Source organism: Salmo salar, chromosome ssa09 (genome assembly GCF_905237065.1).
Source record: "Salmo salar chromosome ssa09, Ssal_v3.1, whole genome shotgun sequence".
Taxonomy (NCBI): domain Eukaryota; kingdom Metazoa; phylum Chordata; class Actinopteri; order Salmoniformes; family Salmonidae; genus Salmo; species Salmo salar.
This window is the reverse complement of record NC_059450.1, coordinates 78126195-78154183: the sequence shown is the minus strand read 5'-3', so window position 1 is coordinate 78154183 and position 27989 is coordinate 78126195. Positions and strand designations below refer to the sequence as shown.

The window sequence follows — 27989 nt, the reverse complement described above, 5'->3', positions numbered from 1 at the left end:
GAAGCAACACTGATAGACAATAAATTTCACATGCTGTTGTGCAAATGGAATAGACAACAGGTGGAAATTATAGGCAATTACCAAGACACCCCCAATAAAGGAGTGGTTCTGCAGGTGGGGACCACAGACCACTTCTCAGTTCCTATGCTTCCTGGCTGATGTTTTGGTCACTTTTGAATGCTGGCAGTGCTTCCACTCTAGTGGTAGCATGAGACAGAGTCTACAACCCACACAAGTGGCTCAGGTAGTGCAGCTCATCCAGGATGGAACATCAATGCGAGCTGTGGCAAGAAGGTTTGCTGTGTCTGTCAGCGTAGTGTCCAGAGCATGGAGGCTCTACCAGGAGACAGGCCAGTACATCAGGAGACGTGGAGGAGGCCGTAGGAGGGCAACAACCCAGCAGCAGGACCGCTACCTCCGCCTTTGTGCAAGGAGGAGCAGGAGAAGCACTGCCAGAGCCCTGCAAAATGACCTCCAGCAGGCCACAAATGTGCATGTGTCTGCTCAAACGGTCAGAAACAGACTCCATGAGGGTGGTATGAGAGCCCGACGTCCACAGGTGGGGGTTGTGCTTACAGCCCAACACTGTGCAGGACGTTTGGCATTTGCCAGAGAACACCAAGATTGGCAAATTCGCCACTGGCGCCCTGTGCTCTTCACAGATGAAAGCAGGTTCACACTGAGCACGTGACAGACGTGACAGAGTCTGGAGACGCCATGGAGAACGTTCTGCTGCCTGCAACATCCTCCAGCATGACCGGTTTGGCGGTGGGTCAGTCATGGTGTGGGGTGGCATTTCTTTGGGGGGCCGCACAGCCCTCCATGTGCTCGCCAGAGGTAGCCTGACTGCCATTAGGTACCGAGATGAGATCCTCAGACTCCTTGTGAGACCATATGCTGGTGCGGTTGGCCCTGGGTTCCTCCTAATGCAAGACAATGCTAGACCTCATGTGGCTGGAGTGTGTCAGCAGTTCCTGCAAGAGGAAGGCATTGATGCTATGGACTGGCCCGCCCGTTCCCCAGACCTGAATCCAATTGAGCACCATCTGGGACATCATGTCTCGCTCCATCCACCAATGCCACGTTGCACCACAGACTGTCCAGGAGTTGGCGGATGCTTTAGTCCAGGTCTGGGAGGAGATCCCTCAGGAGACCATCCGCCACCTCATCAGGAGCATGCCCAGGCGTTGTAGGGAGGTCATACAGGCACGTGGAGGCCACACACACTACTGAGCCTCTTTTTTACTTGTTTTAAGGACATTACATCAAAGTTGGATCAGCCTGTAGTGTGGTTTTCCTCTTTAATTTTGAGTGTGACTCCAAATCCAGACCTCCATGGGTTGATAAATTGGATTTCCATTGATTATTTTTGTGTGATTTTGTTGTCAGCACATTCAACTATGTAAAGAAAAAAGTATTTAATAAGATGATTTCTTTCATTCAGATCTAGGATGTGTTGTTTAAGTGTTCCCTTTATTTTTTGGAGCAGTATATATATATATATATAACCTTGTATTTCCGCTCTCTCAAACTGTTCCTCATGTTGCAGTATCTACAGTGCATTCGGATAGAATTCAGCCCCCTTGACTTTTTCCACATTTTGTTACGTTAGCCTTTTTCTAAAATGGACAAAATTGTTTCCCCTCAATCTACACACAATACCCCATAATGACAAAGAGAAAACAGGTTTTCATAATTTGTTGCACATAAATAAAACATTTAAAACATAAACACTATTTACATACAGTACCAGTCAAAAATGTGGACACACCTACTCATTCAAGGGTTTTTCTTTATTTTTTACATATACACTATGAAATAACGTATATGGTAGTAACCAAAAAAGTGATTCTTCAAAGTAGCCACCCTTTGCCCATTCTTGGCATTCTCTCAACCAGCTTCACCTGGAATGCTATTTCAACAGTCTTGATGAGTTCCCAGATATGCTGAGCAATAGGCTGCTTTTCATTCACTCTGCGGTCCAACTCATCCCAAAACCATCTCAAATTGGGTTGAGGTCAGGTCATTGTGTAGGCCAGGTCATCTGATGCAGCACGCCGTCACTCTCCTTTTTGGTCAACTAGCCCTTACACAGCCTGGAGGTGTGTTGGCAAACCAGATGGGATGGTGTATTGCTGCAGAATGCTGTGGTAGCCACGCTTGTTAAGTGTGCCTTGAATTCAAAATAAATCACAGACCGTGTCACCAGCAAAGCACCCCCACACCTCCTCCATGCTTCACGGTGGGAACACCACACGTGTAGATCATCTGTTCACCTACTCCGCGTCTCAAAAAGACATGGCGGTTGGAACTAAAAATCCACCGGTCTAATGTCTATTGTTCGTGTTTCTTGGCCAAAGCAAGGCTCTTCTTCTTATTGGTGTCCTTTAGTACTAGACCGTGGAAATCTGTGTAGGCCTTCATTGTAAATAAGAATTTGTTCTTAACTGACTTAAATAAAAGTAGTGGTTTCTTTTCAGCAATTCGACCATGAAGGCCTGATTTACATAGTCTCCTCTGAACAGTTAATGTTGAGATGTGTCTGTTGCTTGAACTCTGTGAAGCATTTATTTGGGCTGCAATTTCTGGGGCTGGTAACTAATGAACTTATCCTCTGCAGCAGAGGTAACTCTGGGTCTTCCTTTCCTGTGGCGGTCCTCATGAGAGACAGTTTCATCATAGCGCTTGATGGTTTTTGCGACTGCAGTTGAAGAAACTTTCAAAGTTCTTGAAATGTTCCGGATAGACACACCTTCATGTCTTAAAGTAATGATGGACTGCCGTTTCTCTTCGTTTATTTGAGCTGTTCTTTTACCAAATAGGGCCATCTTCTGTATACCACTCCTACCTTGTCACAACACAACTGATTGGCTCAAATGCATTAAGAAGGAAAGAAAGTCCACAAATTAACTTTTAACAAGGCACACCTATTAATTTAAATGCATTCAAGGTGACTACCTCGTGAAGCTGGTTGAGAGAATGCCAAGAGTGTGCAAAGTTGTCATCAAGGCAAATGGTGGCTACTTTAAGGAATTTGAAATATAGAACATTTTGGGATTTGTTTAACACTTTTTTGGTTACTACATGATTCCATATGTGTTATTTCATCGTTTTGATGTATTCACTATTATTATGTGGAAAAGGCACACCTGTCTATTTAAGGTCCCACAGTTGACAGTGCATGTCAGAGCAAACACCAAGCCATGAGGTCGAAGGAACTGTCCGTAGAGCTCTGAGACAGGATTGTGTCGAGACTCAGATCTAGGGAAGGGTACCAAAACATTTCTGCAGCATTGAAGGTCCCCAAGAACACAGTGGCCTCTATTATTCTTAAATGGAAGCCGTTTGGATCCACCAAGACTCTTCCTAGAGGTGGCTGCCCGGCCAAACTGAGCAATTGGGGAGAAGGTGACCAAGAACCTGATGGTCACTCTGAAAGGGCACAAGAGTTCATCTGTGGAGATGGAAGAACCTTCCAGAAGGACAACCATCTCTGCAGCACTCCACCAAGCAGGCCTGACGGCCAGACGGAAGCCACTCAGTAAAAAGGCACATGACAGCCCGCTTGGAGTTTGCCAAAAGGCACTTAAACCTGGCACCCTCCTTACGGTAAAGCATGGTGGTGGCAGCATCATGCTGTGGGGATGCTTTTCAGCAGCAGGTACTGGCGACTAGTCAGGATTGAGGGAAAGATGAACAGAGCAAAGTACAGAAAGATCCTTGATGAAAACCTGCTTCAGTGTGCTCAGGACCTCAGGCTGGGGTGAAGGTTCACCTTCCACAAGGACAACTACTGTAAGCACACAGCCAAGACAACGCAAGAGTGGCTTCGTGACAAGTCTATGCATGTCTGAGTGGCCCAGCCAGAGTCCGGACTTGAACACAATCGAACATCTCTGGAGAGACCTGAAAATAGCTGTGCAGTGACACTCCCCATCCAACCTGACAGAGCTTGAGAGGATTTGCAGAAGAGAATGGGAGAAACTCCCCAAATTATGGTGTGCCAAGCTTGTAGCGTCATACCCAAGAAGACTTGAGGCTGTAATCGCTGCCAAAGGTGCTTCAACAAAGTACTGAGTAAAGGGTCTGAATACTTATGGAAATGTGATATTTCCGTTTTTTTAATTTTTTTTTATACATTTGCAAAAATGTCTAAAAACATGTTTTTGCTTTGTCATTATGGAGTATTATGTGTAAATTGACGAGGGATAAAAACAATTTAATCAATTTTATAATAAGGCTGTAACGTAACAAAATGTGGAAAAAGTCAAGGGGTCTGAATACTTTCCGAATTAACTGTATCTAACCTTGTAGTTCCTCTCTTTCTCAAACTGTTCCTCAAATTGTTTGATCTTCTTCTTGAGGTTCTGCAGCTTTTTGGTGAGCTGGTGGGGGACCGAGTCGTTCCTCACAGCGCTCTCTTTGGAAGTGAAGGAGGCACGGTGAGGCCTAGATGAGACAAGTGAGAGAGAGTATGAGAGGTGGTGACCATGCACCTGAAGTCTCAATGCAAAGTCCTGGCTTACAAACACGGTTTATAAGATCGAATAACTAAACAGGAAAACATCAAAGTCGCCCATCATGTCTATAGAAATAACCATTCCTGATGAGTGAGTCAGTGTGTTCTCACCTCCCCTGGGACTGGTGGGCTTTAGTGGGCGAGGTTGCGTCGGGGTGCTGCAGGAAGCGTTGGCTATGGCCAAAGTCCAGGAAGTGGCGGGCCATGAGGGGATGGGAGTCCTCCTCGTGGGGCAGGGGCACCATGCGCCCGGCCAGGGGGGACAGCTGGGCCTCACCAGAGTCACTCTCATCCTGCCATGACTTGAAGGCTGGCATGGGGTCTGGGTGGGACAAAAAGAAACGCACAGATGAGTCTGTGTGTAACAAGGGTCATCTACAGCACTGCAGTTCCAGGACCTACTGAGACAGGACACCAACACAGACACACTGGTCTCCTAGTCTCCTCCTGTACAATGGATTAAAGTGAGCTAAAATAAATCATTCTGCCATTTTTGTTGAGTGCTCAAACTCCTTTCTGCCTCTAATTTGTCCTTTAGGAAGTTTTGTCATTGTTTTTGAGCACCCCTCCTTTCCTTTGGTTGCTGAAGGGCTAAGAGTCACCTGAACTATTGACAAAGTATATTTTGGAGCCTATTCCTCTCTGGTGGAGCTGTGGCACTAAAGACATGTGTAGTTGTCTAGGATGTGTGGGCATGTCTGTGCCGAAGCGTGCAGATGAATCGAGTGACAGTCAACGAGAATCATCATGGGCTGCAGAGTAACTCTGCTGTCCTCAGAACTGGATCATTATAAATGATTAGCCGAGGCTACTATGTGTTGAAGCTAGGTTGCACAACGCTAGAATAATTTGAAAATAGGCCTAGGCCAACTACACCATACATGGTTCTTTCCTCAGCTTTCTTTAGACCTAGATTCGATTTTTCCATCTTGGTATGGTTTGCTCAATTTCACACTTTGTGGCCTGAAATAAATACTGAACAAAAATATCAACGCATCATGCAACAATTTCTAAGCTTTTACTGAGGAAATCAGTCAACTGAAATAAATTCATTAGGCCCTAATCTATGGATTTCACATCAGAATACAGATATGATCTCTGTTGGTCACAGGTACCTTAAAAAAAGGTAGGGGCGTGGATCAGAAAACCAGTCAGTATCTGGTTTGACCACCATTTGCCTCATGCAGCGCGACACATCTCCTTCGCATAGAGTTGATCAAGCTGTTGATTGTAGCCTGTGAAATGTTGTCCCACTTCTCTTCTATGGCTGTGCGAAGTTTCTGGATATTGGCGGGAACTGGAACAAGCTGTTGTATACAGCGATCCGGAGCATCCCAAACTTGCTCAATGGGTGACATGTCTGGTGAGTATGTAGGCCATGGAAGAACTGGGAAATGTTCAGCTTCCAGGAATTGTGTACAGATCCTTGCGATATGGGGCTGTGCATTATCATGCTAAAACATAAGGTGATGACAGTGAATGAAATGCACGACAATGGGCCTCAGGTTCACGTCATCGTATCTCCGTGCATTCAAATTGTCATTGATAAAATGCAATTGTGTCCATTGTCCGTAGCTTATGTCTGCCCATACCATAACCCCACTGCCACCATGCGGCACTCTGTTCACAACAGCAAACCGCTCGCCCACACAGCGCCATACACGTGGTCTGCAGTCGTGAGGCTGGTTGGACGTCCTGCCAAATTCTCGAAAACAATGTTGGATGCAGTTTATGGTAGAGAAATTAACATTCAATTCTCTGGCAACAGCTCTGGTGGACATTCCTGCAATCAGCATGCCAATCGCACGCTCCCTCAAAAATGTTGACATCTGTGGCATTGTGTTGTGTGACAAAACTGCATATTTTAGAGTGACCTTTTATTGTCCCCAGCACAAGGTGCACCTGTGTAACAATCATGCTGTGGCCTCCATCATTCTTAAATGGCAGAAGCTTGGAATCACCAAGACTCTTCCTAGAACTGGCCGCCTGGCCAAACTGAGCAATCGGGGGAGAAGGGCCTTGGTCAGGGAGGTGACCAAGAACCCTACAGAGCTCCAGAGTTCCTCTGTGGAGATGGGAGAACCTTCTAGAAGGACAACCAACTCTGCAGCACTCCACCAAATCAGGCATTTATGGTAGAGTGGCAAGACGGAAGCCACTCCTCAGTTAAAGGCACATGACAGCCCGCTTTGAGTTTGCCAAAAGGCACCTAAAGGACTCTGACCATGAAAAACAAGATTCTCTGGTCTGATGAAACCAAGATTGAACTCTTTAGCCTAAATGCCAAGTGTCACATCTGGAGGAAACCTTGCACCATCCCTATGGTGAAGCATGATGGTGGCAGCATCATGCTGTGGGGATGATTTTCAGCGGCAGAGACTGGGAGACTAGTACAGAGAGATCCTTGATGAAAACCTGCTCCAGAGCGCTCAGAACCTCAGACTGGGGCGAAGGTTCACCTTCCAACAGGACAACAACCCTAAGCACACAGCCAAGACAACGCAGGATTGGCTTTGGGACAAGTCTATGCATGTCCTTGAGTGGCCCAGCCAGAGTCCGGACTTGAACCCGTTCGAACATCTCTGGAGACCTGAAAATAGCTGTGTAGCAACGCTCCTCATCCAACCTGATCAAGCTTGAGAGGATCTGCAAAGAAGAATGGGAGAAACTCCCGAAATACAGGTGTGCCAAGCTTGTAGCTTCATACCCAAGACGACTCGAGTCTGTAATCACTGCCAAAGGTGCATCAACAAAGTACTGAGTAAAGGGTCTGAATACTTGTGGTATTTCAGTTTTTAGCAACAAAAAAAAACAGCCTGTTTTTGCTTTGTCATTATGGGGTATTGTGTGTAGATTGAGGTATAAAAAAGAATTTAATACATCTTAGAATAAGTCTAACGTAACAAAATGTGGAAAAAGTAAAGGGGTCTGCAGTTGATTCTTCTCTATGACTCTTAGATACTGAGAGGTAACCATTAGGAGAGGTGTGAGAATGACCTTGCTGAGTGAGCCCTAAGCTGGTCGCCCAGAAGAGACAAGAGAGAGAGCGAGAGAGGTGAAGGACAAAGAACTCTGGATTAGTCTCACTGACAGGGACCCGGGTCCAACAAGGTCTGGATTAGTAAAGAGAAGGATGATGAGGGAGGAAGTATGGATGGATGGATGGATGGATGGATGGATGGATGGATGGATGGAGAGCTCCTACTTACCATGACCTCTCCCCTGCAGGTGCATACATGTGAAGTCTATGAGGGGGAGAAGGTTTGGGGATGGTGCTAAGGGAGGAGGGAGAGAGAGATGGCAGAGAACACCGCGTGAGCTGACGTTTCAGGCAACCAGCAAGCATTCTAAGGCACTTTCATACCTAGCTAGCACAACCCATAATTAATCAATCATTTGCATCCATGTTTACTTGGAAATGCATTTTGGTTAGTCTCCACTGACTTTTTAATTTTTTAAATAATTTTTATTTAACTAGGCAAGTCAGTTCGGGAATTCGATCTAGCAACCTCTTGGTTACTGGCCCAACGCTCTAACCACTAGGCTACCTGCCGCCCCCACTTCACTCCATCACTATCCTAACTGTCCCTTAGGGAACATTGTGTATTAAACACACAACCATGGTGAGAAAGTTACCTTCCCACTGGCTGTGGGGGAAGATGCGGTGTTGGTGGTGGGAGCTGGGGCAGCTGGCAGGGTGAGAGGGGTACCCCCTGGCGTCTGTGTTGGCATTCTGGTCACACTCACACACATCAGAGACCTGGATGGAGAGACAGGGTTAAACAGCGTACGACCTAGTCGTAAAGGCGGCATTGGCATAGACACTTACACAGGCGATGAGATCAGCCTTGTTCATCTTCTCACAGGCTTGGTTTTCTTGCCTGCAACAAGAGACAGAGAGAGACATGTGAATAATGGTCCATTTGAACTACAGAGAGGCACGTATGATGGTTGACCTCATTGGTGATGCTAATGTTTTTATTTGTTACTGTGGCTATTTTCACCATTGACTATTGAACACAATGCCTTATGCACAATGTATTAGAGTGACCGTTGATCAGCTGACAATAACTGAGGACTACCGTCATGGACAGGCGTGTGTGTGTGTGTCTGTACGCTTGCTTTATGTTGAGCCCAATGATGAGCGGAGGTAGGATGACGCCGTATCCAACTGATTAGAATAGACATCATGATGAGTCAAGTGTCCTCCACTCCGCAGCACCAGACAGACAACATGATAGTCTCATGTCTCGGTCTATTTACAGAAGAACGTCTCCCTCCAGTCTATTCACAGCGGACGGCTCACATCACACATCAGTCTTTTCAAAACCATGTTAGGGCTGTTTGTGTTCTACATAATAACTAAACAAAACACTCATACAAAGCCCCAAAGTCCAGATTAACGTACAACTTGTTTGATTGAATGCCAGCCATCAGCCTTCTCTGGGAAGGCAGGAAGTAAAGTAGACAGCAAAGCCTTGGTGTTTTAATCCGTTGAGGAAATTGTGTATTTTAGCAATACAATTAAATGCTTCAAAGCCAACCTGGCCGTGTTGATATTGTTCTCTGCGTCTACGAGAGCCTCGGCGTGGTCCAGGTCCATTCCAGAACTTGCGGCGTTATGGGAGTCACAATCCTGGACCTCCTGGGAGAAAACAGAAACAATGTCTCAAGAATTAGACTTCATTTCTTACACACGCACACACACACGTATCCACTTGCCAAGTAGTACCCTTAAGCACAGCCCAACATGTAGGCTCTCTGTCAAATGGAGGCACCAATAACAGCCAACTGTGAGGTTATTTTGATGAGATGCTATAGCTTGAATTCCTGGAATGTGGGCTCCTTTCCTTTCTATTAAGTGGGTGAAGATGGCCCTGTATGTATACATGTATGGAGAGGGGAGGAGTGTCTGTGGTCTGAACAGGTGTTGTGGTTATTCTTTGGGGGGCAGGCAGACTATTTAAAGAGGGTGACCCAATTCATGGAGAGAATCCCACCTCTGGGCTGAGGGGCTGTGGAGCCTAGCCAGCAGGCATCTCTGTTGTGGTGGAGGAGAGAGGGAGAAGTTGGGTAGACATCAGCGTAAACGAGCTGCCATTTTATTTAGGGTTCACCCAGCCTCTATCCACAGCCAGTAGCCAGGAGAGCTAAAATGGTGCCCAGGAACACTGATGGACCAATGACTGCCATGTCAGAAGACACTAGTCATCTACAAAGATACCTTCAGATGTCTCCCCCCAAATCCATGACATCATCTTATGCTATACAGGCTAAATCTGATTCTGTGTAGGATATCTAAAGTGCATCAAATTGGCAGTTATCTAGTGTGTGTGATGGTGATTGTCAGGCAGGACTGGCTGTGCTTGGCGAGAACAGAACAGTGTATGAGGTCCTCTCGTCTCCCAGCACCCCAGCCCTCCCAGGAGAATTACATTTTTGTTATGGGCCACACAAAAGGCCATGCTGATAGCAACAAGCATCAACCTTGTAATGAATTGATAACGTCCGGGCTCAGTATGGTAAACATTAAATATTCTGCTGACAGCCAGAGCATGTGGAGTTGTTTGTCTGCGGTGTGTGTGTTTGTGAGTGACTGACTCTACAGTATGACTAAACAAATGACTAAAATGTAAAATGACTGACCTGTTGGGCCTCAGGGCTGTGCTCTGAGTGCTGCTCCGTCTCTGTGACTGACAGGGGACTGCTTGTGGGGCCCTCCTCACTCTCACACAGGCCCTCTTCACCATGGTCCTCTTCACCATGGCCCTCGCATGGCCCCCCCGGCCCTGGCCTCTCACTGGGGCCCGCCCTGTGGGATCCAACCAAGTCATTAGCCATAATAAGTCCCATGGAGCAACAATCAGCATTGCTGGCTGTCAGCTGTGGTAACACGACCTTTCTGGAGCTGCCTACCACCCAGTTCTGTCCAGAATGTACAGTATGGGTGAACAGGGTGACAGGGGAATGCATGTTAGAGTGAATGGCTAAGTGTGCATGCTTTGATACATGTCATTCTGTACGTGTCGAAATAGTTGCATCATGTATGTCGAATTTTTATTTATTTAACTAGGCAAGTCAGTTATTGTAAATAAGAATTTGTTCTTAACTGCCTACCCTGGCCAAACCCGGATGAGCCAATTGTGCACCGCCCTATGGGACTCCCAATCATGGCCGGATGTGATACAGCCTGGATTTGAACCAGGGACTGTAGTGACGCCTCATGCACTGAGATGCAGTGCCTTAAACCGCTGATCCACTTGGGAGCCCAATGTGCATTTGTATGTGTGTGAAGTGCAATATCTTGTGAGTACATGTAAGTGTGTGTGTTCACTGCTCACCCTTGCCTCTCATAGATGATCTCATTGTCGATGGAGCTCTTGAGGTAAAAGAAGTGCTGTCCCGCCGCAGCATGGATGGTCCTCTTTATAATGCTGCAGAAACAACACAAGCCAAAAGTATTAACTTCTGTTGCCACAGTACTAACCCTCTGAATCCATCTAATTAGGAGCATGAGAAGCTGAGTTGAACCGCTCCGCAACCCATTTCCTGATCTCTGGCAGGTATAATAAAGTCAACCAGGGAAAAGTCCTGTGATATATAATACAGCACTATCTGAACTAAGTACCAAACTCCCTGCTCATTAAGCTGTACTGAACTCTGCTGTATTCCTGGCTTCAGAAGTGTGCATAGATGGATAAAGGGTTAGCTTTAGCATAGCCATCTATGAAGGGGCCAAGCAGCCCCTGGCAAGAACCCAATCACAAGACTGCATAGAGTCCTGGTCACCATTTTGTGGTATAGTTGAGCCCAATATATATGCATGTACATCATTGGCTGTGCCCAGCTCTGCAACAAACCTTTATCCGTTTTCAGAGAGGACATTCTGTTTACGTACGGTGCATTTGGAAAGTATTCAGACCCTTTGACTTTTTCCACATTTTGTTACCTTACAGCCTACCTTACAGCCTAAGTATTCAGACCCTTTACTCAGTACTTTGTTGAAGCACCTTTGGCAGCGATTACAGCATTGAGTCTTCTTGGGTATGACGCTACAAGCTTGGCACACCTGTATTTGGGGAGTTTCTCCCATTCTTCTCTGCAGATCCTCTCAAGCTCTGTCAGGTTGGATGGGAAGCATCATTGCACAGCAATTTTCAGGTCTCTCCAGAGATGTGACGTGAGTGTGGGTGTGCGAGACGTGAGTGTGGGTGTGCGAGACGTGAGTGTGGGTGTGCGAGACGTGAGTGTGGGCGTGCGCGTGACCCGAGTGTGGGTGTGCGCGTGACCCGAGTGTGGGTGTGCGCGTGACCCGAGTGTGGGTGTGCGCGTGACCCGAGTGTGGGTGTGCGCGTGACCCGAGTGTGGGTGTGCGCGTGACCCGAGTGTGGGAGTGCGCGTGACCCGAGTGTGCGTGACGTGAGTGTGGGTGTGCGTGACGTGCGTGAGTGTGGGTGCGCGACGCGAGTGTGGGTGCGAGTGGCCCGAGTGTGCATGACGTGCGCGACGCGAGTGTGCGTGACGCGAGTATGGGTGTGAGAGACGCGGGTGTGAGTGTGAGTGACGCGGGTGTGAGTGACGCGGGTGTGGGTGTGGGTGACGCGAGTGTGGGTGACGCGAGTGTGGGTGACGCGAGTGTGGGTGACGCGAGTGTGCGTGTGCGCGACGCGAGTGTGCGTGTGCGCGACGCGAGTGTGCGTGTGCGCGACGCGAGTGTGCGTGTGCGCGTGACGCGAGTGTGCGTGACGCGAGTATGCGTGACGCGAGTGTGGGTGTGCGTGACGCGAGTGTGGGTGTGCGTGACGCGAGTGTGCGTGTGCGTGACGCGAGTGTGCGTGTGCGTGACGCGAGTGTGGGTGACGCGAGTGTGGGTGTGCGTGACGCGAGTGTGCGTGACGCGAGTGTGGGTGTGCGTGACGCGAGTGTGCGTGTGCGTGACGCGAGTGTGGGTGACGCGAGTGTGGGTGTGGGTGACGCGAGTGTGGGTGTGCGTGACGCGAGTGTGCGTGACGCGAGTGTGCGTGTGCGTGACGCGAGTGTGGGTGTGCGTGACGCGAGTGTGCGTGTGCGTGACGCGAGTGTGGGTGTGCGTGACGCCGAGTGTGGGTGTGCGTGACGCGAGTGTGCGTGACGCGAGTGTGCGTGACGCGAGTGTGGGTGTGCGTGACGCGAGTGTGCGTGTGCGTGACGCGAGTGTGGGTGACGCGAGTGTGGGTGTGCGTGACGCGCGTGTGCGTGCCGCGAGTGTGGGTGACGCGAGTGTGGGTGTGCGTGACGCGAGTGTGGGTGTGCGTGACGCGAGTATGGGTGTGAGTGACGTGGGTGTGGGTGACGCGAGTGTGGGTGACGCGAGTGTGCGTGTGCGTGACGCGAGTGTGGGTGTGCGCGACGCGAGTGTGGGTGTGCGCGACGCGAGTGTGGGTGTGCGCGACGCGAGTGTGGGTGTGCGTGACGCCGAGTGTGCGTGTGCGTGACGCGAGTGTGCGTGTGCGTGACGCGAGTGTGCGTGTGCGTGACGCGAGTGTGCGTGACGCGAGTGTGCGTGTGCGTGACGCGAGTGTGCGTGACGCGAGTGTGGGTGTGCGTGACGCGAGTGTGCGTGTGCGTGACGCGAGTGTGCGTGACGCGAGTGTGGGTGTGCGTGACGCGAGTGTGGGTGTGCGTGACGCGAGTGTGGGTGTGCGTGACGCGAGTGTGCGTGTGCGTGACGCGAGTGTGCGTGTGCGTGACGCGAGTGTGCGTGACGCGAGTGTGGGTGTGCGTGACGCGAGTGTGCGTGACGCGAGTGTGGGTGTGCGTGACGCGAGTGCGCGTGGCGCGAGTGTGGGTGTGCGTGACGCGAGTGCGCGTGACGCGAGTGTGGGTGTGCGTGACGCGAGTGTGGGTGCGTGTGGCGCGAGTGCGGGTGCGCGTGGCGCGAGTGCGCGTGGCGCGAGTGTGGCGCGCGTGTGGGTGCGCGTGGCGCGAGTGTGGGTGCGTGAGTGTGGGTGCGCGTGGCGCGAGTGTGGGTGTGCGCGTGACCCGAGTGTGGGTGTGCGCGTGACCCGAGTGTGGGTGTGCGCGTGACCCGAGTGTGGGTGTGCGCGTGACCCGAGTGTGGGTGTGCGCGTGACCCGAGTGTGGGAGTGCGCGTGACCCGAGTGTGCGTGACGTGAGTGTGGGTGTGCGTGACGTGCGTGAGTGTGGGTGCGCGACGCGAGTGTGGGTGCGAGTGGCCCGAGTGTGCATGACGTGCGCGACGCGAGTGTGCGTGTGCGTGACGCGAGTATGGGTGTGAGAGACGCGGGTGTGAGTGTGAGTGACGCGGGTGTGAGTGTGAGTGACGCGGGTGTGGGTGTGGGTGACGCGAGTGTGGGTGACGCGAGTGTGGGTGACGCGAGTGTGCGTGTGCGCGACGCGAGTGTGCGTGTGCGCGACGCGAGTGTGCGCGACGCGAGTGTGCGTGTGCGCGACGCGAGTGTGCGTGTGCGCGTGACGCGAGTGTGCGTGACGCGAGTGTGCGTGACGCGAGTGTGGGTGTGCGTGACGCGAGTGTGCGTGTGCGTGACGCGAGTGTGCGTGTGCGTGATGCGAGTGTGGGTGACGCGAGTGTGGGTGTGCGTGCGCGAGTGTGCGTGACGCGAGTGTGCGTGACGCGAGTGTGGGTGTGCGTGACGCGAGTGTGCGTGTGCGTGACGCGAGTGTGCGTGTGCGTGATGCGAGTGTGGGTGACGCGAGTGTGGGTGTGCGTGACGCGAGTGTGCGTGACGCGAGTGTGCGTGACGCGAGTGTGCGTGTGCGTGACGCGAGTGTGGGTGACGCGAGTGTGCGGTGTGGGTGACGCGAGTGTGGGTGTGCGTGACGCGAGTGTGCGTGACGCGAGTGTGCGTGTGCGTGACGCGAGTGTGGGTGTGCGTGACGCGAGTGTGGGTGTGCGTGACGCGAGTGTGGGTGTGCGTGACGCGAGTGTGGGTGTGCGTGACGCGAGTGTGCGTGACGCGAGTGTGCGTGACGCGAGTGTGGGTGTGCGTGACGCGAGTGTGCGTGTGCGTGACGCGAGTGTGGGTGACGCGAGTGTGGGTGTGCGTGACGCGCGTGTGCGTGACGCGAGTGTGGGTGTGCGTGACGCGAGTGTGCGTGACGCGAGTGTGGGTGACGCGAGTGTGGGTGTGCGTGACGCGAGTGTGCGTGACGCGAGTGTGGGTGTGCGTGACGCGAGTATGGGTGTGAGTGACGTGGGTGTGCATGACGCGAGTGTGGGTGACGCGAGTGTGGGTGACGCGAGTGTGCGTGTGCGTGACGCGAGTGTGGGTGTGCGCGACGCGAGTGTGGGTGTGCGCGACGCCGAGTGTGGGTGTCTTGCGACGCCGAGTGTGGGTGTGCGCGACGCAGTGTGCGTGACGCGAGTGTGCGTGACGCCGAGTGTGGGTGTGCGTGACGCGAGTGTGCGTGTGCGTGACGCGAGTGTGCGTGACGCGAGTGTGGGTGTGCGTGACGCGAGTGTGCGTGTGCGTGACGCGAGTGTGCGTGACGCGAGTGTGGGTGTGCGTGACGCGAGTGTGGGTGTGCGTGACGCGAGTGTGCGTGTGCGTGACGCGAGTGTGCGTGTGCGTGACGCGAGTGTGCGTGACGCGAGTGTGGGTGTGCGTGACGCGAGTGCGCGTGGCGCGAGTGTGGGTGTGCGTGACGCGAGTGCGCGTGGCGCGAGTGTGGGTGTGCGTGACGCGAGTGTGGGTGCGTGTGGCGCGAGTGCGGGTGCGCGTGGCGCGAGTGCGCGTGGCGCGAGTGTGGCGCGCGTGTGGGTGCGCGTGGCGCGAGTGTGGGTGCGTGAGTGTGGGTGCGCGTGGCGCGAGTGTGCGTGACGCGGGTGCGCGTGGCGCGAGTGTGGGTGCGCGTGGCGCGAGTGTGGGTGCGCGTGGCGCGAGTGTGGGTGCGCGTGGCGCGAGTGTGGGTGCGCGTGGCGCGAGTGTGGGTGCGCGAGTGTGGGTGCGCGTGGCGCGAGTGTGCGTGATGCGAGTTTGCATAGCAACCCCTTCCTGATGCCACACAAATACGGGGTCCATTCCAATGATGTGGGTAAATATCAAACAGTACACCGCCTGCCTCTCTGCTCATCAGGCAGTGCTGGGGTAGCTGACAGGAAGAAGGGGCCGGGTTGATTCAGCAGTATGCGCCCTCCGGCTCATAAACAAAGTGTTGCATGCCAGGATTCTGTGCTTACATAACATCCCACCACTGTTAGCGCCAGTGTCGGGTTGAGCCAGAGTTTCCCTTTTTTGGGGGGGGGCAACTAAAGGGGCACCCCAGGGGAAAAGACAGGTGCTCTAAAGGTTGATATTGACAGGGTGGGTCACCTCCTCAAGCATGCCATACAGACACAAACGTTAACAGTAGAATGGTGTTACTGTCCCACCCTAGATCTGTGAAACCACTGACTGTGGAGACTCCGACCCACCACAGAATATTAGAGGGGTTCACCATCTCCAGTATCACTTATCACAGCCAACAGGACCTCCATATGCCAATAGGATTCAGTGCCCTTTCTCTAGTGTTAAAAATCTATCCCCTTAGCTCTCACCTCAGTCTCTGCCCAGCTGCTCAAATATATTCAATAACACCTTAATTATTAACCCCCTCTCCCCCCTTTTGTTTACTGAGAAAAAAGCAGCACTCTGATTCCACACTGACTGTGCAGTAAGAGGCATAAACACTGAAGCCACAAGCTATCAGAGACTAAACAGGCCAGACACTCAGTCGCCCACCACCGCACCTCCCCTTCTGACAGTTAAACATGTTACGTAAAAATTTCAGCACACCTAGACAATGACCCCTTCCCTGTGGCTCAGTTGGTAAAGCAATGGTGTTTGCAACGCCAGGGTTGTGGGTTCGATTCCCACGGGGGGCCAGTACAATTTTATTTATTTTTTAAATAAAAATTAAAAAAAACTGCTTGAAATGAAAATGAAATGTATGTATTCCCTACTGTAAGTCGCTCTGGATAAGAGCATCTGCTAAATGACAAAAATATTTGGACTTTGGCCAGCGAAGCAGCCAGTATGGCTCAAGAGAGAAAGAGAGAGTATAGTTGAGTTTTGGTCTACTGAGTTCAGATGACATAACCAGCACCATTCCATCTCACTGAATCCCAAGGTAGTCCTTATTTTGCAGTCAGCAATGAGAGCGCTGTTGGACAGGGCCAGACACAGGCCAGAGCGCACAGCACTGAGAGATCTGTTAGTGCATCTCCCACTCTGAATCAGATCAGACTGCTTCTCATCAGTCCTGTTTCTCAGACTGTGGAGAAATCAGCATGTGTGACTAGATGGAACACAGACCAAGGTTTTTGGAGTCAAAGACAAAAAGCTTTACTAGCTTTAGAAAGCCCTGGAGCGCCTCATGCATTTGGCTAACGTAATGAGGTGAAATAAGCGGGCCAGCTTTGCCAAAGTGATTTGGGTAAGGAGGAGGACTGCCATATCATCTGCCACATAGCTCTTTGACTAAGTAGATTGCTGACCTGACCTCCTGATCACAGGGAAAAGGGCTCCAAGTGGTAGGTCAGAACAATCTTCTTCCAAAATACAGGTAGCCTAGGCTTTTGACTCTTAAACTCTTCCGGGAGCCAAATGCTGCCATACATCACACTGTTTCAGCAGGTACTTCAAGAAAAGCATCCCCCCCCACACACTTTCCCAGGCTTGACCTTTCAGCTCGTAAACACCTCTTTTCCTTATGAAAACTAAACATGTGTCAAATCAGACCTGCAACCTTCCTGTGGGGGTAGTAGTGGAGGTTTAGAATTAGTCCTCTGATTAACAAGTTCATCATTAACTACCTGGGCATGACCTCTCAGTGACATCATGGGGCTGTATTAATCTATCATACACTACAAATCTCAAAACTGTATGTGACAATATACACAAGCTGTCACAATCCTCCTCCCCCTCATCCTTCCCACCCAGCCCCACCGGGACTTTACCTGTGCAGCAGAATTTCACACGCCATTTTCACCGGTTGTTGGTTCTGCTTGGTTAGTCGAGTGCCGTTTTTTTATGGGTTATCTGGACTGAGCATTTATTGGTGATAAATTCTGTATGAGCAGGTAAAAAGAGCAAACCCTGACTACCTGGGTACATATTGTGGAACTCTGTCCTTGGCTGGCTGGCTGTGTACTGTTGGGCTCTGCTGCAGTAAACAATCCAAAACCCTGCTCAAATACAGGACTGCCTGACACAACCAGGGAACCTGACCCGCTGGCCAATTACCTGGCCTGAGGGGGGCGGGCTTCCCCAACCGATGCCCAGTAAACACAGAATACAACACAGCAGCCCCCCAATCACTAAACACACACACACTGACACCCGTCACCCTGGCTTTTATATAACCTGCACATCACCCCTATGTCCGCTTGGCACCCATATCCTACTCAATCATATCCCACTGGCAGAGCTGGCTCACTTACAGCTTCTGACTGGAGCTCAGCTAGGGGGACAGGATGGCCACACCCAGGCTCTCTTTAGCCATTACCTCATCTGTTTGTCTCGGGAGTAATAAGGAACAAACACACAGAGGTACACATCATATACACTCTCCATACATCCTGAGCCAGGTCACCGGCCCACCTGAACTGACCATGATGGAATCAGTTCAGGGAGTTCCATGTGTTCTGAGAATGCTTCATCATGTCCACTTGCAGCAAAAGGGTCAGGTTTGTTGTTAATCTGAATGTTTTGTTGACCCATTTATCATTGCTACAGTTGTTTAGTTGCTATAAAAGTAATCTTTCCTGGGTGTGTTAGAATTCCTAGGAAATTAAGATAAGTCTGTCCAACTACTGTGGGCAAGAACTGATAACATATGTTATATTTGTTATGTAGGTCGCGTGGATACTATATTCCAAGCCAGGTAGTGCATATCAGAGCCATATATTCTAAACATACGGCTCTGGTGCCTATAGCCTTGACATAATCAGGTAATGAGACAAGGTAAGCTGGGAAAGGACGGTAGTAGGAAGTAACTAAGAGGTGAAGGGGGTGGGATGTAGCTGGACATGACGCCCGCAGAGGAACAGCAGTGGACATAAATGATCAGCTACTTCAAAATAAACCCAGGAGCAGACCCCAACACCAGGAGTGGGTATATGGAATACATTCAGTAGGAGGAACTTGTTTTGATGGGCCCAGGCCACGAGTGGAGCTGGAGTCCACCTTGTAGGGTGCTGCTAACCATGTAAACGCCTCTCAATGTGTCTACGAAGAGTCACTCCGCCGTCCTCGTGAAAGAGACAGCAAGTGCTCTGTTGACACAGATAAGAGCGGTAGGTTTCTGTGGCATGCAGTGGCCTCAGAGCCCTCATAAATAATGTACACAGGGTCTTCAGGACAGGTCTGGCTGGAGAAAGTAGACCATGAGGAGGAGTTTGGCCAAGGGGCTGTTGATCCTTTGGCTCGGACACTGTCCAAGTCTCACATGACACCCTGGTCAAAAGTGGTGCACAAAGTAGGTAATAGGGTGCTATGTTGGATGCAACCACTGGCTTTAAAAGCAAGTGATGGTGGCGTTGTGAAGGAAGGCATGAGTTGGAGAGGTGGACAGGGTGAGGGAAGGGGGAGAGGGAGGTCTGTGACCCTGCCACCTCACGCAGAGTCACTATGGTGCAAACAGCTGTTCACACATTCCCCTGTCTCGCACCTCAGCCAACAGCATGTCTCAAGAACGCTGTTCCTCATCACCAGAGTTTATTTCTGTGCCCCATAAAAAAAAATGTAGCGGGGAACGGATGGTGGACGGTCCAATGGGCTTATATTTAGATTTGATGGGAGCTGTCGCTGAGATGTTGTCAGGGCACAATGGGGACAAGCTTAATGTCTGTTAGGGCTCGGCACAAACAAGTCAGCAAAGCCTGCAGTTTTTCCCTCCATGACTGAATGACATCGGACATGATCAGTCAAGTGTTACTGTTGATCCATGACCACCATCATAAGCAAAACATTTAAGACAACATTCTTCTTGTTGAGGATGGTGGTCAATTGTCTTGAATAAAAATATGAAAAATTGGGTTAAGACTATTTAATTGGACATTAATTTAAAAAAGACATGACAACTTAATACTGCACAGACATTCCTTCAAAAGCAGAACTGTGACTGCAGAATAACCCCAGGCATCACAACAATAGTTGTGAGGGATACTGTCAGGCACTAGTTCTGTTGGTTGCCTTTTCATCTCTATTAAGGCCTCCCGAGTGGCACAGCGCTCTAAGGCACTGCATTGCAGTGTTAGAGGCGTCACTTCAGACCCGGGTTCGATCCCGGTCTGTATCACAACCAGCCGTAATCGGGAGTTTCATAGGGTGGCGCACAATTGGCCCAGCGTCGTCCGGGTTAGGGGAGGGTCTGGCCGGGGGGACTTTACAAGTAGGCCGTCATTGTAAATAAGAATTTGTTCTTAACGGACTTGCTTAGTTAAATAATAAGGTAAAAAATTGCAGTGCTTGCCCCAACTCCATCATTCCATCAGTGTCTTCAGAAGGTATTCACACCATGACTTTTCCCACATTTTGTTGTGTTAGTCTGAATTTAAAATTGATTACATTTAGTTTCTTTTGTCATTGGCATACACACAATACCCCATAATGTCAAATTGGAATTATGTTTTTCAAAATATTTACAAATGAATCAAAAATGCAAAGCTGAAATTTCTTGAGTCAATACGTATTCAACTTTTGTTAAGGCAAGCCTAAATAAGTTCAGGAGTAAACATTTGCTTAATAAGTCACATAAGTTGCATGGACACACTGTGTACAATAATGGTGTTTAACATGATTTTTGAATGACTACCTGGTCTCCGTACCCCTCCCTCAGTCAAGCAGGGAATTTCAAACATGGATTCAACCACAAATACCAGGGAGGTTTTACAATGCCTCGTAAAGAAGGGCCCATACTGGTAGATGGATGAAAAAAAAGCAGACGTTGAATATTCCTTTGAGCATTGTGAAGTTCTTAATTACATTGTGGATGGTGTATTGATACACCCGATCACTACAAAAATACAGGTGTCCTTCCTAACTCAGGTGCCGGAGAGGAAGGAAACCGCTCAGGGATTTCACCATGAGCCCAATGGTGACTTTAAAACAGTTAGAGTTTAATGGCTGTGATTGGAGAAAACTGAAGATAGGTCAACATATTCCAAAACATGCATCCTGTTTACATCAAGGCACTAAAGTAATACTGCAAAAAAAGTTGTAACGCAATTAACTTTTTGTCCTGAATACAAAGTGTTATGTTTGGGGCATATCCAACACATTACTGAGTATCACTGCATCATGTTATGGGTATGTTTAATAGTTAAGGATAAAAAAATAAAGCTAAGCACAGTCAAAATCCTAGAGGAATACCTGGTTTAGTCCACTTTCCACTAGACACTGGGAGATGAATTCATCTTTCAGCAGCACAATTACCTAAAACACAAGGCCAAATATACACTGGAGTTGCTTACCAAGAAGACAGTGAATGTTCCTGACTGCATTTATTGTAGCTGGGGATTTTAACAAAGCAAATTTGAGAACAAGGCTACCAAAATTCTAATCAGCATATTGATTGCACGCAGGGCTAATACTCTCGACCACTGCTACTCTAACTTCCGCGATGCATACAAGCCTTCCCAAACCCTCCCTTCGACAAATCCGACCAAGACGCCATCTTGCTCATACCGTCTTAAAAGGCAGAAACTCAAAATGGATGTACCAGTGACGAGAACCATTCAACGCTGATCTGACCAATCGGAAGCCACGCCATTTGGAGATGTTGTACCCAGTGTGACTATTAAAACCTACCCTAACCAGAAACCGTGGATGGATGGCGGCATTCGCGCAAAACTGAAAGCGCGATCCACTGCATTTAACCATGAAGAGGTCTGGAAATATGGCTGAATATAAACAGTGTAGTTATTCCCTCCACAAGGCAATCAAACAAGCGAAATGCCAGTCCAAGGACAAGGTGGAGTCACAATTCAACGGCTCAGACACGAGACGTATGTGCCAGGGTCTACAGGAAATCACGGACTACAAAAACAAAAAACAGCCATGTCACGGACACCGACGTCACGCTTCCAGACAAACTAACCACCTTCTTTGCCCGCTTTGAGGGTAATACAGTGCCACCATCACGGTTCACTAACAAAGACTGCACCCACCCTCCTTCTCCGTGGATAACGCGAGTCAAACATTTTAAACGCGTTTACCCTCGCAAGGCTGCTGGCCCAGACGGCATCCCTAGCCGTGTCCTCAGAGCATGCGCAGACCAGCTGGCTGGTGTGTTTATGGACATATTCAATCACTCCCTATCCCAGTTTGCCACATGCTTCAATACAGCTACCAATGTTCCTGTACCCAAGAAGACAAAGATAACTAAATGACTACCACCCCATAGCACTCACTTCTGTCATCATGAAATCCTTTGAGAGGCTAGTCAAGGATCAAATCACCGCCACCTTACCGGCCACCCTAGACCCACTTCAGTTTGCATACCGCCCCAACAGGTCCACAGATGACAATCACCATCACACTGCCCTAGCCCATCTGAACAAAAAGAAAACCTATGTAAGAATGATGTTCATTGACTACAGCTCAGCATTCAACACCATAGTACCCTCCAAGCTCATCATCAAGCTGGAGGCCCTGGGTCTCAACCCCGCCCTGTGCAACTGTGTCCTGGACTTTGACGGGCCACCCCCAGGTGGTGAAGGTAGCAAACAACATCTCCACTTCGCTGACCCTCAAAACTGGGGCCCCACAAGGGTGTGTGCTGAGCCCTCTCCTATACTCCGTGCGTGTTCACCCACAACTATGTGGCCATGCAAGCCTCCAACTCAATCATGAAGTTTGCAGATGACACAACAGTAGTGGGGTTGATCACCAACAACGATGAGACAGCCTACAGGGAGGAGGTGAAGGCCCTTGGAGTGTGGTGTCTCACTCAATGTCAACAAAACAAAAGGAGATGATTGTGGACTTCAGGAAACAGCAGAAGGAGCACCACCCCCATCCACATCGAAGGGACAGACATGGAGATGGTAGAAAGTTAAGTTCCTTGGCGTACACATCACAGACAAACTGAACTGGTCCACCCACACAGACAGTGTGATGTAGAAGGCACAACAGTGCCTCTTCAACCTCAGGAGGCTGAAGAAATTTGGCTTGTCACCCAAAACCCTGACAAACTTTTACAGATGCACAATCGAGAGCATCTTGTCGGGCTGTATCACAGTCTGGTACGGCAACTGCACAGCGCTCAACCGCAAGGCTCTCCAGAGGGTAGTGCGGTCTGCACAACGCGTCACAGGGGTCAAACTACCTGCCCTCCATGACACCTACAGCACCCGATGTCACAGGAAGGCCAAAAAGATCATCAAGGACAATAACTACCTAAGCAACTGCCCGTTCACACCACTATCATCTAGAAGGCGAGGTCAGTACAGGTGCATCAAAGCTGGGACCGAGAGATAGAAGCTGTTTTTCAATCTCAAGGCCATCAGACTGCTAAACAGCAAACACTAACTCAGAGGCTGCTGCCTACATTGAGACCCAATGACTGGACACTTTTATAAATGGATCACTAGTCACTTTAAACAATGCCACTTTAAATAATGCCACTTTAATCATGTTTACATATCTTACATTACTCATATCACATGTATATATACTGTATTTTATACCATCTATTGCACCTTGCCTATGCCGCTCGACCATCGCTCATCAATATACTTATATGTACATATCCTCATTCACCCCTTTAGATTTGTGTGTATTAGGTAGTTGTTGGGGAATTGTTAGATTACTTGTTAGATATTACTGCACTGTCGGAACAAGAAGCACAAGCATTTCGCTACACTCGCATTAACATCTGCATGTGACCAACAAAATTTGATTTGAAGTTGAAGTTAGTCAACGTAAATCTGCTTGAAAATCTATGGCAAGACCTGAAAATGGTTATCCAGCAACGATCAGCAACCAATTTGACAGCGCTTGAATAGTTTTGAAAATGTTGCACAATCCAGGTATGGAAAGGTCTTAGAGACTTAAAGATGAACTGCTGTAATCGCTGCCAAAGGTGATTCTACAAAGTATTGATTCAAGGGTGTGAATACTTATGTAGATGAGATATCTGTATTTCATTTTCATTACATTTGCTAACATTTATAGAAACATGTTTTCACTGTGTCATTATAGGGTATTGTGTGTAGATGGGTGAGAAAGAAATCTATTGAATCCATGTTGAATTCAGGCTGTATCAACAAAATGTGGAACAAGTCAAGGGGTATGAATACTTTCTGAAGGCACTGATTAAGGCATTTAATGTTGACTGCATGATTATGTCTGGGTCAGCTGTAGCAGCTGCCACCCAAAGCCTTTCCCTTTCCCCATCCCACAACATGCTTTCATGTCCAACCACCAACCAGCCTTAAACAGAACGACCAGAAGCGCGCACACAACACAACACACACACAGTTCAGTTTTTTTTCAGGTGACTACCTCATGAAGCTGGTTGAGAAAATGCCAAGTGTGCAAAGCTGTCATCAAGGCAAAGGGTGGCTATTTGAAGAATCAAAATATAAAATATATTTTGATTTATTTAACACGTGATGCATCGATATGACATTTTTGTCCGATACCGATATTTTCCTTGCCGAAAAAGAAAGCGATACCGATAAACGATATAAAACATTTAGCGGCCTTTTAAGCATTCTAGTATAGTTAACACACACACACACGCAGCGGTCTAAGGCACTGCATCGCAGTGCAAGAGGCGTCACTACAGTCTCTGGTTCGAATCCAGGCTGCATCACATCCGGCTGTGATCGGGAGTCCCACAGGGCGGCGCACAATTGGCCCAGAGTCGTCCGGGTTTGGCTGGAGTAGGCCGTCATTGTAAATAAGAATTTGTTCTTAACTGACTTGCATAGTTAAATAAAAGGTTACACACACACACTAAAAAAGTAATTTTGTTGGCATTTACGCATGTCCCCATTACCAGTAAAACATAATCAAAACCTATTTATTTAACTTACTTGCTGTGCTGTTGCGTTGTTCATTCGTTTCATTCTCAACCAGGATTTCTATGGAACACCGTTAGGGTCTTTGCGTGTCAAAAAATACACTATTTAACACTATTTGACATGTCAAATAAGCTTGTTGACCAATCAGCACCTGAATATGACTGCACATCACATAATTATTTAACGCGGTCATACATTTTTTACGTAGATATTACACATTGACTACACTATCACTCGTATTTCATATGTCACAACGATTCATTGACACGTATGCTATGATGCTGGTAAAGTTGCCTCGCGCACCTACAGTGCTGGTCATAAAAAAGCTAGCTAACTCATGGATGCAAACAATGTTCTTCCCCAAAAACATAGCAAAACAACATTCTGTTTCAGTAGCTATAGTTAGCTAGCTAACTATATAGCTAGATGTCATCTAAAATAACCCTAATTTATAAGACAGTTCTTATTTGATTAATGGTGGTCGGACCATCCTGGATGGCAGAAAGCTTGGCCCCATTGATGTACTACCCTTTGTAGCGCCTTACGTTCGGATGCTGAGCAGTTGCCATACCAGGCGGTGATGCAACAGGTCAGGATGCTCTCGATGGTGCAGCTGTAGAACTTTGAGGATCTGGGGACCCAGTGTTGCAGATGTGTTGTTGCCTACCCTCACCACCTGGGGGCGGCCCGTCAGGAAGTCCAGGATCCAGTTGCAGAGGGAGGTGTTTAGTCTCAGGGTCCTTAGCTTAGTGATGAGCTTTGTGGGCACTAAAAGGGGACCGAGGGGAAACTAACATGGTCCAAGCACACCAGTCGTGAAGAGGGCACGACAAAACCTATTCCCCCTCAGGAGACTGAAAAGATTTGGCATGGGTCCACAGATCCTCAAAAGTTTCTACAGCTGCACCGTCGAGAGCATCCCGACTGGTTGCATCACTGCCTGGTATGGCAACTGCTCGGCCTCCGACCGCAATGCACTACAGAGGGTAATGCGAACGGCCCAGTACAACACTGGAGCCAAACTTCCTGCCATCCAGGACATCTATACCAGGCGGTGTCAGAGGAAGGCCCTAAAAATGTTCAAAGACTCCAGCCACCCTAGTCATAGACTGTTCTCTCTGCTATCGCACGGCAAGCGGTACCGGAGCGCCAAGTCTAGGTCCAGGAGGCTTCTAAACAGCTTCTACCCCCAAGCCATAGGACTCCTGAACACCTAGTCAAATGGCTACCCAGACTATTTGCAGTGCCCCCACCCCCTCTTTACACCACTGCTACTCTCTGTTGTCATCTACGCATATGAATAACTCTGCATGTACATCTTACCTCAAATAACCGGTGCCCCCGCACATTGACTCTATCAGTACCCCATATATATATATATATATATAGTGTCTCGCTATTGTCATTTCACTGCTGCTCTTTAATTACCTTTTTTTTTTACTCCATTGTTGGTTAGGGGCTCGAAAGTAAGCATTTCACTGTAAGGTGAAACCTGTTGTATTCGGCCCATGTGACTAATAAAATTTGATTTGATTAATATAATTTAACCGGCCTGTCATTCCAGACCAGCCTGACATTTAGCTGCTGTATGGTGGCCCTGTGGTGGAGCTCTCAACAGCCCTGTTGGCGCTCCGCTCAGATCAAAGTGGGTGCAGGTGCACTGGAACTAAACAGAGAGGAGATCAGCACAAAGACTTCCAGGGAAGAGGACTTTCTCTCAGATCTAGACCTCAGGACTTTTGAAAGGAGACACACTCATCCATTTAGCACTGTGGAGACTTGAGATCACAGCAGCTTTGCCTGGCAGAGACGCTGCTACCCCGGTTCTGGGAAAAGTCTTATTTGGACTAGCACTATTTTGCTCCATGCATTGAATGAGAAAAACGTGATAATGATCTAAGTCACTACTTTTCTCAGTGTATTGAAACTTGGGGTCAGGAGCCCATGTGGGGTCACATGATTGAAAAATGGGGTCACGATTCCAATTATATAAGACTGTATCATGTGGGAGCTGGGCTGACCCTATAACATTATGCTGTAAGAGATCTTTATGGCTTCCCCCACCAGATTCAAGAACATAGCTGTGGTGAAGCAGGCAGCTGGGCTGGAATGTGACACCACACCAGGCTCATATTCAGCCTGAACATGTCCACACACACTCTGAAACATGAGAGTTGGGTGTATGTACACCAGGGAGGCTACAAGAGTACATGGAGGGGTCTGTGTGTTTATACAGCGTAGATGTGTATAGACGAATCATAAGAATTAGAGACACTTTTCTATTCTCAGTGTATTTATGGTCTGTAATTGTTCATGTCCTTTGTCTACGCTTGATATGTTTGCAATATATGCACAAAAAATATATGCACATAAACGTCATTATTTATCTGATCTTACCCTGAAGAGGGGGTGACCTGGACCTGGGTGTTACTGTGTTGGGGGGATTGAGAGGCGGAAGGGGGGCCATCCTCGCCATCTTGGGGCAGCTCCTCAAACGCCTCTAATTTGTCATCGTCCAGGAGTTCTGTGATCTGCAGGAGAGAGAAGGGTCGGGGGACATTTTAGACAGAGGCCCTCCAACAGATGTCATCTTATTGAAGTAGGCGAGAAGGTTTAAGTATCATCATACATGACACCTCTGACGGAGCTGTACCACAACAAACTATCAGCCAGACAACATTATGTAGGTTACAGGGGGCTGGGAAATATGGCCAAAATATAATTTCACAATATTTTTCTTATTTCTGATGGCAGTGTTTTCCACTATCGCTGGCTGTTGGCTATACAGCCGACTACAGCATAATGTTCAGCCAAGTACTTTTTCCCACTTAAATTAACTAAAGTCAGCCGAACCCTCTCCAGCTAGAATGAATGATATGCATCTTCTAGTGATCTATTGATAGGACACAAAGTGAGCAGTGACAGGGAAACCCTGCTGGTTTGACAGTCTGCTGTCGGTCCCGACTCTCAGTACCTGGGTGGGTGCGCTGTGGTTGCAGTCTAATTTCTACACGGTGGGAGAGAGCATGAATTTGCTTTCACCATTCAGAATGTTTTATACTCAACCAAAATAAGACAAATCTGACAGTGAAATTGTCCAATTTGTAGGACTTTTACTTTTAATTTAGCTGTATCAAAATGTTGTTATAGATGGTATTGTAAAAATCCATACTGGTACCTATCCCATTATTGACCGCCTAATGAATCAATAAGCAATTTGCACCACCATCAACAAATAACGTACATATAGACAGGCTGCAAACAAAGCATCTCCCATACAGGACCGGTCATGTGGGCTCCAATGTTTTCTATGTACAGTTCACAACATAGAACGACTAGAAACACAAAGCAAACATCTGTTACCAATTAGTGATTGCTGCTGTACGTTTTCAGCCAGGCTTGGCAGGTCCTAACTGACTCGGTAGTGTTGACATCCCT

At 48.8% G+C, this 27989-nt stretch overlaps 1 protein-coding gene across 1 annotated transcript in view; it reads right to left on the bottom strand.

Moving 5' to 3' along the window:
* The window catches only part of LOC106611968 (protein FAM13B-like), an 80276-nt gene that overhangs the window by 16805 nt on the left and 35482 nt on the right, over positions 1 to 27989 (bottom strand). The window contains 9 exon segments of the mRNA XM_014212686.2: positions 4308 to 4449; positions 4631 to 4841; positions 7729 to 7794; positions 8156 to 8279; positions 8349 to 8400; positions 9064 to 9164; positions 10166 to 10331; positions 10861 to 10953; positions 26949 to 27082. Coding sequence (XP_014068161.2) covers positions 4308 to 4449; positions 4631 to 4841; positions 7729 to 7794; positions 8156 to 8279; positions 8349 to 8400; positions 9064 to 9164; positions 10166 to 10331; positions 10861 to 10953; positions 26949 to 27082 — 1089 coding nt within the window.